Source organism: Rhinolophus sinicus, linkage group LG02 (assembly GCF_036562045.2).
Source record: "Rhinolophus sinicus isolate RSC01 linkage group LG02, ASM3656204v1, whole genome shotgun sequence".
Lineage (NCBI taxonomy): Eukaryota > Metazoa > Chordata > Mammalia > Chiroptera > Rhinolophidae > Rhinolophus > Rhinolophus sinicus.
In genome coordinates, this window is record NC_133752.1 from 182638964 (window position 1) to 182652756 (window position 13793).

The 13793-nt window shown below is 40.4% G+C and overlaps 1 protein-coding gene across 2 annotated transcripts in view; it reads left to right on the plus strand.

Moving 5' to 3' along the window:
* The window catches only part of ANO4 (anoctamin 4), a 354484-nt gene that overhangs the window by 4980 nt on the left and 335711 nt on the right, over window positions 1-13793 (plus strand). For both annotated transcript variants that reach the window (XM_074326212.1, XM_074326210.1), the window contains exon 2: window positions 8764-8844. In XM_074326212.1, coding sequence (XP_074182313.1) covers window positions 8764-8844 — 81 coding nt within the window. The remainder of the gene's footprint in view (window positions 1-8763; window positions 8845-13793) is intronic.

Genomic DNA, 13793 nt, shown 5'->3' on the forward strand with positions numbered 1-13793 from the left:
TGCCTCTCCCAGCCAATAGACTCTTAATCACCAAGTACTGTTGATTTTTCTTCCTTAAAGTCTTTCTCTTCTGTTTTATCCTCTTCCTGGCCACCGCTCTTAGGCTAGTTCAGGCCACCATAGTTGTTCACTCCGACGGCAGAAGCCACCTCCTCAGCTGATCTCCCGGCCTCTAGTCCTGGCTCCTCCTAATCGCACTTGCAAATCTGATCCTGCTATTCCTCTGCCTAAAACTCTTCAAGGGCTCCTCTCTGTTTACAGGTCAAAGTCTAACCTCTGTAGTTTGGCAAACAAAGCCCTCCAGGAGCTGACCACCCTTCTCTCTGGGTGCCCTTTGCCCCAGCATGCCACCTTTTAGGGAGGGAGGTGGTTTTGCGTGGCTGAGGTTTACTCAAGTGTCTGGACCCTGCTCTGAAATGCACTTCTTTCCCCTTTACGAGGCTCATTCTCCCTCTTGTTGACCCTCCCCATCTGACTTGGTTCTTCTCTTGGGACCTCTCAGGGTAAGTCCTCTCCCTCATAGTTTATTGTTTTGTGCTATAAGGAGGACTCCCCTCTGTGGCTTGTAAAATCCCAAAGGGCAAGGACTATATCTTTTATCTACGTGCGCATAGTAGTTGATCAATACCTGGCTGTCCAACTGACTGAAGGACAGAATGAAGGATAGTAGGGGGCAGTACCCCATGCACAAGAGTTTAAAAATCCGTTTTCCTATTGCAAATAAGCAAGATAACTTTTACCCTTGAACAAACGAAAAGAGCAGATGCATCCATGCTGCTTGGTAAAATCAGATGCATGCTAACTGACTGAATTTACGGTTTAGCTACAAAATAAATCCAGGGAGCTATTTGATGACTTCTCTTGTTCTTGCCCTCCTCCACCTGGCAATGCTTGTTATTACGCTATCCAGACTCTCGTGGTCAACACTGATTAGGATGCTTTCCATTGAGAAGATGCAGCAAAGCATGTACAGATTGTTCTTTCACCTCAGCCCTTCATATTTTAAAGTTTCTTTCTGGGGTAAAATTAAATTAACATTTTATTTTGATCCTATGAAGAAATGTTTTAGTATTTTCCTTTAAAACATTATGTTCTTTGTAATAGGCATGTTGATTTTTCCATTAGAACGTACTCCTAGACAAACAGCCCACAGCTACCGAGGAAGTTTCTAGAAAAAACAATTCAACATATTTTGTGAGTGCTTACTATGTATCAGGCACTGTTGTGGGTTCTGGAAGTTAAAACAAAAACGAAAACTGCCTGTTTTCACGAATCTTACATTGTAGTGATAAGGCATGGCTCTTTCCCTTCTGGAAAAAAATTGAAATAGAATATAGGATTTTCAACACTGAATGGAGTAGGTACCAGTAGGAAAGCAACGACAGGAAAGGAAAGGCTTTTCTGTAATTAGGGCTCATGAAAGGGCTTTTTGTCACGGTGCTGTGAGAGTAGAATCAAAGGGAAGCTGAGATAATGAGTATCAGGCACGGTATTTAAAATGCAGAAATGGTGATTAAAGTATTTGAAAGCTTACTAGAGGCGTGGGCAATCATTTTCTGTGTCTTCGATGCATTCGGCAGAGCCAGGAACTGTGGTCATAAGACGAATAAGGGATGATGTTGGCCTGTGGGCGTTTGGGGCTAGCTCAGGTCCAGTGGAAGATACAGAGCATGATGTTACTGCTACTAGTAAGTACTACCACTCCTTCCTGTCCTGCCTGCCTCCTCATGCTGTTGCAAACGTCACATGAAAGAACAAATGCCAAAATGTTGTAAAAACCTAGAAAACCCTATGCAATATACAGCACGCTGTGCAAGGTCCACTATATAGCACCAGGCTGTGTTTATCGTCCTCACGATATTATTTAAGAGATCCGTTTTTATAGGAAAAGACCTGGTGAGTGGAAACACACGTTTTAGACTTTAATCGATTCATCACACCTTAGAGAGACCTCCCAAGGCACTAGATCCTACCTGGGGCCAGCCCTTGTCTACTGTATGTGGTAGTTAGTTAATGTTTTTTGAATGAATGAATTTCAGTCACAATATAAAGAAGGAAATGAGGCCCATTTCTTAAATAGCTTCCTGAAGAATTGAACTGAAACTTTTATCCTTATATTCTATCCTTTTTATTTTTAGTAATGCTTTTTGTCTTAAAGCATTTTTCATCTAAAATTAGCAAAGCTACTTCACCTTTATTTTGGTTCGTATTTGCTTGCTGTAACTTTTTATGTCTTTTACATTCAACATGTCTGTGTCCTTATATTTTAGGTGTTTCTCTTATAAACAGCATTTAGTTGGTTATTTGTTTTAGAAATCCATCTCACAGTCTCTTAAACAGCAAATTTATACCATTTACATGTATTGTTATTACTAATATAGTTAAACCTCTTTCTACTGTTTTACTTCATATTTACTCTTTGTCTTGTTTTTTCCCCCCTTGTGCTTTATTCTCATTTGTTTCCTTTTCCTAAGTTGAGTTTTGTTAAATCCCCTCTCCCGTCCTTCCCTACCATCTGTCTCCCCCCCCACCAATGCAACAAACTGGTTTGGAAATATAATCTATTTCTGTTGTTTTAATAATTACCCTTCTAGTTTTACTTAAATCTTACTTAACAAAGTCTATACTTACTCGTTACATTTTGTTAAACTAACTCTAAATCTAATCTGTCAGCCTTTCCCTGAACAATCCTTTGACTTTGAACACCTACTTCCTGGCTTGTATAATATTATTATTTAGGATTTTAATTCTATTTTTTAAATAGATCTTCCAAATTAGACATTAGAATTATCATTTTATATTAACAGTTTTTGTTTAGATTTGCTTATATTTTTACCAGAATTTTGCATTCAGTGGAAAGATGTAAATAGGCACGGTACTTGCTTTCTCACTGTGGTTAAGATGAAAGGTAAGATAGTTTGAATGTTGAGATGAGCCTGATTTTTGTTGTTGTTGTTGTTATAAGATCATACTGGTTATGAGTACATGAAAAATAATTTGAGACAAAGAAATGTGTGTTAATTTTGTCACACATTTCTTTTAAGTGGGCCTCTGAAAACAGAATACATGCGATGATGTCCGTCTTGTTCCCTATAGAACTTCAGTGCTTAGTACATCCGATAAAATCTTGTCAAAGACGTAGTGCCAGATACAGCAGGAATCCACCTCACCAAGCTTGTGACATTAATCTGTCCTCCTTCTGTCTTTGCCTTTGTTATCAAATATTTGTCTAGCGTAAGACAAACCTGCGTTTTAATTCCAGCTTTATGACTTCTCAGAGTGTGACTCTGAACCAGTTCCCTAATTTTGTGAGCCTCTAGTTCCTCATATGTATAGTGGGCTAACTATAGCTACGTTAAGTGAGTTGTTTTGAAGCTTCAATGAAATAATGGATGCAAATGAAATAATGAATGTTTAACATGGTGCCTGGCGTGCTCAGTCACTAGTGTTGTCTAATGCTACTGCCAGCTCATTTTCTTAGTTATTTTGTCAGAATTTGCATTCCTAGTTTGCACTGCCATGATTCTGCCCCTCTTCATTTCTTAAAAATATGACTGGGAACTATAATTTATGTATAAACAGATGGGTAAGACAAATTTATAATTTAACAAATAATTATATATAATTTAACAAATAACTATATACCACGTGACCACCACCTCTGTCAAGGAATAAAACATTCGCAGCACCACGGAACCCACCTGGCACTCCCTGTTTGCTTCCACAGTTCAAATTGCCTTCTTCCCCGCCAAATGGAACCACCTCTCTGACTTTCATGCTAATTATTGGTTACTTTCCTTTATATTTTTACCATCCATGTATGCATCCATAAACAATATAGCTTAGTTTTGTTGTGAAATTTTCATAAACAGAGTCATGTATTGTTTTGTGTTGCTTCTTTCATTCAACGTTATGATTGTGCAATCCGTCCATAATATTTTGTGTAGGTTTACTTCATTTTCTTTGCTGTATGGTATTCCATTTTAGGGATATCCTTGGACTTTTTAAGTTTAACATACAAATAACATCTAGCATTAATTGAACACTAGGTGCTGCCTTATTAGGGAGGTGCCCTTATTATTCCCATTGTATATATGAGGAAACGGAGCCACGTGGAGATGAAATGTGCCCAAGGTTGGAACCAGGTATCTAGTTTAGATACTGACTCTAGAATTTGTGGGGATTATTTATGTCAAAGTCTCAATTTTTTCCACTAGTCTCAAGTTACCAGATTAAAAAAAAAAAATTAACTCAAGTTGGTTCATAAAGGGACCAGATAGATATTCAGGTCCTCCCATAAAATTTAGCATTTTTGTTTTATTGCCTGTATCAGAGAAACTCCTTCCTTTATGCAGAGTCACCGTGTACCACAACTATCACAGTCTTTGGACTTTTGCTCTTTGAGTCTTTTTGAAATATTGCCACCATCATTACACCCCAGTTTTACCATTCATATGCGAAGTGTGATCAAAAGATACAGTGAGTGTAAATAAAAAAGTTATTATAGTAAAAGACACATTGCCATTAATTCCCCTCAAAATACTCCCCCTCGTTTCGAACACACTTATCCCGTCATTCATGCCACTTTCTGAAGCAGTTCTGGAAGTCCTCTTTTGTGAGTGTCCTTAGTTGCACTATTATGGCTGCCTTGATGTCCTGAGTTGATTAGAAATATTTACCTTTTATGGTCATTTTGACTTTGGGGAAGATCTGGAAGTGGCATGGTGCCAGAGCCGATGAATAAGGTGGATGAGGACACACTGTAATTTTTTTTTAAGTGGGGAATATTGGGGAACAGTGTGTTTCTCCAGGGCCCATCAGCTCCAAGTCGTTGTCCTTCAATCTAGTTGTGGAGGATGCAGCTCAGCTCCAAGTACAATTGCCGTTTTCAACCTTTAGTTGCAGGGGGCATAGCCCACCATCCCATATGGGAATCGAACCAGCAACCTTGTTGTTCAGAGCTCGCAATCTAACCAACTGAGCCATCCTGCCGCCCCTGTAATGTTTTTATTTGACATAAATTGCCATACCAGAAGTGATGTGTGACATAGAACGTTGTCATGATGGAGGATGAAACCATTTGCCCATTTCATGTTAATGCATTGTTCATGATTCATGATTTACGGGACTTTAAAACACACCTTCTCTCAACCATAGCTCACACCTGACTGACTGCACTGAACAAATTGAAACTTGTCACACACTGTTACTAAGTTTTGACGCACTGCTTCCTGTATTGAAGATCCCTGCCTTTCCATTGGATGGCACTCGGCAGCAGCATTCACTACATTTTGTGATCACAGTGGAAAGTCTCCATGTCACACATCACTTCTGGTATACGGCAATTTCTGTCAAATAAAAATGTTACGGTGTGTCCTCATCCACCTTACTCACTGGATCTGGCATTCTGGTTCTTCCCCAAAGTCAGAATGACCATAAAAGGAATATATTTTGAATCAATTCAGGACATTGAGGCAGCCACGGCAGTGAAACTAAAGACACAAAAGAGGACTTCTAGAACTGCTTCAGAAAGTGACAAGAACGATGTGATAAGTGTGTTTGAAGTTGGGGGGAGTATTTTGAGGGAAATGAAAGGCAATGTGTCTTTTACTGTAATTTTGTTTTTAATTTAAACATTCACCATATTTTTTTTATCACACCTCATCATATGATTCATATTTCAATAGTTTCACCATTTAGATTTATTCACAGCCTCTTCCCAGACATTCATTACTAATTTAAGCATTCTGCTGCTTTCCTCTAGAATTCCTTAGTATGTTTTTCTCCATTTCTTTTCTTCTCCCTATTCATAGACATTTATGTACTTGGGAAAACCTCTCTCTCTCTCTCTCTCTCTCTCTCTCTCTCTCTCTCCTTCACTCCCTGTCTCTCTCTCCTTCCCCTTTACCTCTCTCCCTCTCCTTCTCCTCTCGCTCTCCACCTTTGATGCCTCCATTCCAGAATCTTTTAAGGAGAGATCATGAGTGAAGGGTTTCAAAAGAATTAGGAGTGACAACTTTAGAATAGAGTAGTTTGATATGTTTTAGGTCTGGATTTTGTTGATTCAGCCGATTCTAAAATATATGCTAAATTATTTGCTAACTATGAATTTTGTATGGCTTTGTATAGCTGATTATTTTTATTTAACATACCCCATTTCCCCCCTCCCCCAGAAAAAGTTAGATAAGACTTATTGTCATTATTTTCAGATGGAAAAAACAATACTAAAGGAAGTCAAAAGTTTGCCCAAGTTCAGTGATTATATACAGCAACTGGGCTTCAAACCCATCGGCTGACTCCTGGTCCCATGTTCTTTCTCTGATCACAGCCATCGCTAATGAAGTTATAACTAATAGGAAAGGGAAATAGTCATTTGTTATTCTTTCTTTAATTTCATGCATTCCTTTTTTCTTTCTTTCAGTCAATGAACATATATTGAGCATTTATTTGCCTTATGCCAGACACAGCACTAAGCCCTGGAAATTGCAGAATTGAATAACACCTGGGTTTGAGTAACACCTTGACAAGTACATGGTTTAGAATACACATAAAGCAGTAAGGTAACCGGCTTCTTTTCAAAGGTTCACATTGCACCACTTTGCTTTTATGAAAGACCTCCATTAGTACCTGTTTTCTCTAACCGACAGAAATCTGAAGAGGATTTTTGCTTTTAAATTCATGGTAATTGCTTTTTTGCTTTGTGCCATTTGGCTTATGAAAAGTTTCATAGGCATGCTCTCCTTCTGGGTAGCAGGGAAACCTGTACTGGCCCCCCTCATTTTATTGTGCTTCACTTGATTGCGCTTCACAGATACTGTGTTTTTTAGAAATCGAAAGTTTGTGGCAAACCTGCGTCAAGCAATTCTAAGTGCATCATTTTTCTCACAGGCTCATAATGATTTTAGCGATAAAACATTTTTTAGCAATAAAGTATTTTTTATTGAAGGTGTGGACATATTTAGCCATAATGCTATTGCCCACGTAATAGACCACAGTGTACTGCGAACATAACTTTCATATGCACTAGGAAACCAAAAAAAATTCATGTGACTTGCTTTATTGCGATATTCACTCTACTATGGTGGTCTGGAACCGAACCCACTATATCCAAGGTGTGCCTGTACCATCTTGCCTGCTCATCTCTGTTGGGGGCGTGGGGGGTGGGGTGGTGCCTTTTACTCAGGAAGCACCCTGGAGAATGGAGATGGCCTGGGAATGTTTCTTACAAGAGTAATTGGCCACATGCACTTGCTGGAATTATTTTTTCCCATGTTAAAATAGTAATTTTTTTTTTTTTCATTTTATCTCCGTTTGTGGACCTGCTGTGGCCTTGGTGTTGCCTCTGAGGGTCACCAGTGTTTCTCTGCCCTCTGGTTCATTACCTGCTTGTGTCAGTATTTTCCAACCCAAGCACATAGAGACACCCCCGCAAATGACTCTTATTTCCTCTGACCAGGTGCCTGCAGTTCATTCTTCCTAAGAATGTTTACCTATAAAACCATCTTCTCTTCCAATCCACGTCACTCTCATTAAAATCTCAGTGTTTCCAGAAATCCCTTTTCTTTGACTGGATTTGACTAATCGTTAATAATTATTTTTCTCCCTCAGATCCAAAATTTTCATCTTTGTAGATCAGAGTTTTGAAGTTTTCCTAGTATTACGTAACAAAGTATTCAGCTGTTTCCTTCAGGCCAGTTTTGCAACCATTGCTGTAATGACTATGTCTCTAACCTGTAGTGTTTTGTATTAGACAATAGTATTTACTCTGATATTTTAAAATCGGTTATTGATGCCCTACCATGTTTTATAAACAATTTGAAGCAGTTCTCATCTTGACTTGAGCTGTTTTGCCACATGCTGTCATGTGACCTTGGGCAAGTCCCTCAGCCACCTTGAATCTCAGCCTTTCCGTCAGACGCGAAGGGTGATGCCTGCCCTCTTCTATCTTGTGCATGAGATGATGTGGGTGAAAATGCTAAGATGCTATGTAAATGTGAGGTTTGGGTTTCTTTTACCCCTTCTGTCTAGAACATTTCCTGTTCCCAGTAGTGAAGAATTCAATGCAGGGGGTTGTACTTTTAGCCTCGAAGGGAATCTCATCCACTTCTCTCTCTCCGCTACCACTTCTCCCACGACTTGGCAGTCACCGCCTCTCGCTGTCAGGATTATTGCAGCTGCCTCTTAGAGGGGCCTTTCTGCCTCTTATCTCACCCTCCTCCCCTCTGTTCTCCAGCTGCCAGAAAGTTATCTCTTCGAAATGAAAATGGGATCGTGCTTTCTAGGCAAAATCTAAACTTGTTAATGCTGTTTATAACACCCTTCATAGTTTGGCTCCTGCTTCACCTCTCCTTACTGCGTTCAGCTGCAGCCGTGATAACTGGAGGCTGGATCTTTCCCCTCAGTTCTTCCCCCTTTTGCCTAGTCCGATAGAATTCACATTTAGTTTTAGTTTAGATGTCACTTCCTCTAGGAAACCTTACCTGGTACCTTCTAGTCCTGTCACCTGCCTCTGCACACACTTCCTCCCCCAGCACTCTTCACCTCGCTCCCCCCCAATTATAATAACAGTGACATTGATCTCAAATTGTTTGTGTGGGCAGCCTGGGTTGTTTGTTGAAATGTTCCAAGCACCTGGCACCTAGTACTCCCGAAGCATCCATGAATGAATGAGAATGAGACTGGGCAGACACAGAATGCTGGTCTATTTACTAGCAGTCATTGTGGTGTCTCCCAGAATATAATTGACCTTCTTTTTCTTAACAGACAAAGATGTGAGCAGTGGGAGTTATAACCTTTCCAGTGCGACAGGCAGCTACTACAGTTGTGTCAGCCAGATCACCATCGGTGAGCAATTGTGTCATTTTGTTTTATAAAAATTATTATTGCCTGGGAATGCCGGTGAGGGGGAGGGCTATGGAAGGAGTAGAAAATGCAATGGCATGAGTGTTTATTTTCAGAATCAGAGCAATTGCTTGTGAATTCACCTTGCTGCAGCGCCCTCTTGTGGGGCGCCTTATTGCTTTCGCATAGAAATAGACGGAAGCAATGTAGTCTAGAGATTTTAAAAATCCGGGTTTGCCCAACTTTTCGTTATTTGCTTTAACTGTTTCATTTGTGTATCGCCTGTATGATTATGCACTTAATATTAAAAATCATTTTTAAAGATTTATAGTCATGTAGTTTAAAAACAAATTTTATATCACCATTATAAATAGAAGACATACATTATTTTCCGTCAGTACAAGGTCTGACAATTAAGTTCACGAACTTGTAACAATGTTGCTAACCTTTTTTTGATATCAGAGAGATTATTCATTATGAATTTGTACCAACTGGACAAACAGTTAACCAAGTTTACTACTTGGAAGTGCTGAACAGGCTGCGTGGAAAAATTAGACGACCTGAACTTTGCACCAACAACTCATGGCTCCTGCATCAGGGTAATGAACTAGCTCACGCCACGCTGGCTGTGAGGAAGTTTAGCCAGTAAACAAATAACTGTATTGGAACACCCTCCCTACTCACCTGATCTGGCCCCCAATGACTTCTTTCTTTACCCGAAGATAAAGGAAATATTGAAAGGAAGACATTTTGATGACGTTCAGGACATCAAGGGTAATATGATGACAGCTCTGATGGCCATTCCAGAAAAAGAGTTCCAAAATTGCTTTGAAGGGTGGACTAGGCACTGGTGTTGGTGCATAGCTTTCCAAGGGGAGTCCTTCTGTAGTGATATTCAGCAATGAGGTATGTAGCACTTTTTCTAGGACGAGTTCACAAGCTTAACTGTCAGACCTCGTAAGTGTGCCCTGCGATTTTGAATCAGGGTGACAAGGACTCTGAACCATTCCTAGAAACACAGAAGTCAGGAAGAGGATGTGATGGCTATAGATTAGATGTGCTGGGTTGGAGGTGCTCATGAAACTGCTCCCACCTTAAAATGCCCCACATGGAACTGGAAATGTGGAGGGAATGGGCAATAGCTGAAGACAACATTGAGGGCCCACGACCAATTTTGGGGGGAAGCACAATTAGAGTAGAAATAATGGCAGGTAGAAAGACCAAATGTGCACGTTTTTTGGAAAGCCCAAAGAATTTCTAGAAAGGGAGACTGAGGAGAGTTAAAGTTGAAATCTGCTCTGGTGACATCCTGGAGCCAGGTCAGCAGATGGTGTGATGTGAGCCAAGTTGCAAAGCTCTGAATAAGGAGTGATGAGCTGACTAGGACTTCTTTTTAAAGATGTTTCCCAGTGAAAGTGGAGGGAGCGATGGCAAGGACCATATGGTAGCTGCCACTCTTGGGGAGGTCTCTCTCTGTGCTGAGTTTTGTTCTAGCTACTCTTTTTCTGTTTACTCATTTAATCCTCACAGCAATCCTATGAGGTAGATACTGTTATTGTCCCCATTTTACAAATGAAACTAAATTCTCTAGAGATTAAAAAAGTTGTCTAAGGCTATATGAGTAGTAAGAGGTAGGATTTGAACCCAGGTAATCTATCTCCCACTGGACAAAACTTTTGTCACTTGCCATCTTGCAGACTGGCTGGCCAGGTGCCCTCCCCTGGTCTAGTTAGCTGTGGCCACCATGTCAGAGTATTATATGTTGAGTTGTGTCCTCCAAAGAGATATGTTGAAGTCCTAACATCTGATACCTTTGAATTTGACCTTGCTTGGAAATAGGGTCTTTGCAGACAGAATCAAGTTAAGATGAGGTCATACTCGATTAGTTGGGACCTAACCCAATATGACCGGTATCTTTATAAGAAAAGAAGAGACACAGAGACATTTAGGGAGAACACCATGGGAGGTTGAAGCAGAGATTAGAGTGACGTATGTATGAGTGAAAGAACAACAAGGATTGTCAGCAACTTCAGAAGCTAAGAAAAGGGCATGGAACAGATTCTCCTCTAGGGAATTCAGAGAGAGTGTGGCCCTGCTGACATCTTAACTTTTATACTTCTAGCTCCAAAACTGTGAGAGTATAAATTTCTGTTGTTTTAAGCCACCCAGGTTGTGATTCTTTGTTACAGCAGCCTTAGGAAACTAATATAACAGATGGTTACTGACATATATAGTTCCTTCTGAAGTGGAGGTGGGTATGACGGACACTTAGTTTTCTCAGAAGGTGATGGGATAACTGAAAGACCCTTGAATATTGCTTCAGCTCCCTGACTCAAAATGGTTGAAACCATAAGGCAATGCATTATTTCACATAACAGGAAGACCAGAGGCAGGCCTGTCCATAGAACAGGTTGATTAAGCTCTTCAGTGATGTTGTGAAAGACTTTCTACCCTTTGCTTTGCTCAGAGAATTTATCTTTGTGGTGGCAGCCAGATCGCTGCCATGGTTCCAGGAATTGCATGTAGATACAACAGTGATCAGAGGGAAAGGAGCTTTGGTGCCTTCCTCAGGCTTTCACTTGTGGAACTGAGAGGATTTCCTCTGAAGTACCTCAGAGACTTTTCCTATCTCATGGGATTGGGTCACATGACTATCCACGAACCAATCATTGACAAGGGAGCTGAGATTATCTTTAGATCCATCATGCCCAGGGGGAGGGAGGTGAGGATGAGGTCACTTGCCCTGAGTTACATGACTGAGTGGGGCTGGGATGAAGTCCCAAACAAAATAGGGCTCTATTGGGAGGAAGAAGGGGTATGGATTCTGCACAGGCATCAGGCAGTGTTCAGTGCCCATAGTCTGTCCAGCACGAAGCACTTTTGCAATATTTATAGTAAAAGCAGAAAATAATTAACAACCTTAGACTCAAAATACTGGAGGGAGGACAGATCGCTGGGTCTTCCAAGGAGTTCAGTTTTAAAAGCTCCTTTTATTTCTTTCATTTTCTTCATTTCAGTCCTCCTCTTACAGAGGAGTCATTTCACAGAGAAGTGTCATATTGTGAGAGAATTCCATTTAATAAAACAGCACACTTGTGGATTTCCTAATAATGTAGTTTCTATAGGAACCTATGTCCTGCCTAAAGCAGAGTTGCCAAAAAATTTCAAGAAACAGAAAAATGACTCTTTCTGAAATCTTTCTATTTATCCATGAGACCTTGGATAACTCCTTATTTTCTGTTAGTAAACTCACATCTTACCCATGTATAAGAGATTTACGAACTTCATAGTTAATTAATATCATTTTTTTTCTCAAGACTGCCTGAAATTTTGAGTGTTCCTTACGTGTTTCTCTTTACAATTTTGGGTCTAGTGGGTGATAATGTTGACATAGAACACAGAGAGCTGAGACCCCACTCCCCACGTGGGCACAGGCTGGTGGGTGGGAGAGAATGGGCAGGCTACCAGTGTGACATTTCTATTACTTGCCTCTTGGACACTTGGATGCCAGCTGTTCCCCTGGATGGTCGGTTAGTTATTCTCTCAAAATACTGTGACCTCATTGCCACTTTTAAACTTAGGCTGGTCCATTTATATTCCATCATAATTATGCAGATCTTATCATAGCTCATCTGTATCAACACCATGGATTAAAATATTTGCTAATGAACTCCCGTTCAGGAGTGAATGCTGTAGTAATTTCTTAAACTAAAAAAAGTGCTTGCTAACTATGTGAACAATATCTTTTCAAAATTAACTATATGCTACACATCAATTATAATTTTATAAAAGATATGGTAAAACCTGAACTGTGGAGAGACCAGAGTTCCTTGGGACTATTAAACATGTCGCTTTCACACTGTGCTCTATTCTGTATAAAGACTCCCCAGGAGCTTGGGAACGTGGACTGAGAAGAGGGATTTAAGCGAGTTTCTGACTGAAGCAACAAGGCAAGGGATAACATGGTCCTGTAATTCTTTTTCTTGTAAAAGTGTTCTCTGGTGTGAATAGAAGGTAATATGTTTTTAAATTTTTAATCGGAACATAATGGGACATCGATTTAAATGGGAGCATTCTGGAGTTTGATTTCTACGGCCCCAGTACACTCTTAGTAGCTGTGGGCAATCTAAGAGTATTGATCACAAAAAAATAAACAAATTTGTATTGGAGGTTTAGTGTAACAGACTCTCTTAGGGGCAGTCCTGGGTCAGTAGGATTCACATCAGTCTTCTACAGCTCTGAACGTTGAGAATCTGTGTTCTCGTCGAATATTTCTAGAGGCTCCATAGCCCTCGCTCAAGAAAGATTTCACTCACCTTCACTGCATTCTGCTGAGTTACCTTTTAGGAAAGTGACTGACCAAGAAAAATTCAAACAATCCAGTTGGCATGTGTCAGCGTTTCTCTTTCCTCAAGTGTTTCATTGAGATCCTTCTCTGAAAAATTGTTCAGAACGAAAGAAATAACCTAAGAGTGATTTGTGGGGAAATAGGACTGGTTTCCAGCCCCAAGAATCCCTCTTGCCCCCCACCCCCTGGTAGTGAGGATGGTTCAGTGGTCCAAGAGCACCCAAGTTGTCTTCAGTGAGCCTGGGCTTGAATCTTGGCTGTTATTTCTGTGTAGCTGTTGACCTTGGGGATGTAACAATGTCCCTTAGCCTCAGTTTCTTCATCTGTCAATGGGAATAATAACACCTGCCTGACCGAGCTATTGTGAGGTTTAAATCAGGTGGTGCTGGTAGATGCCTTAGCACAGTGCCAGGAAGCGTTAGGCAATACGGTAGTTTTAGTGGATGTGTAATTTTATAACAGTGAAATCGATTGTTCATTTCTAGGCTTGAGCCTTGCCTTCTGTGTGGACGACTAATAGGTCTGTGACTATGGTCCCATTTTTTCTGATCTTCATTTCCTTTTTTTTCCCAGCCTCCTGCCAGACATTTCCACATACCATGTT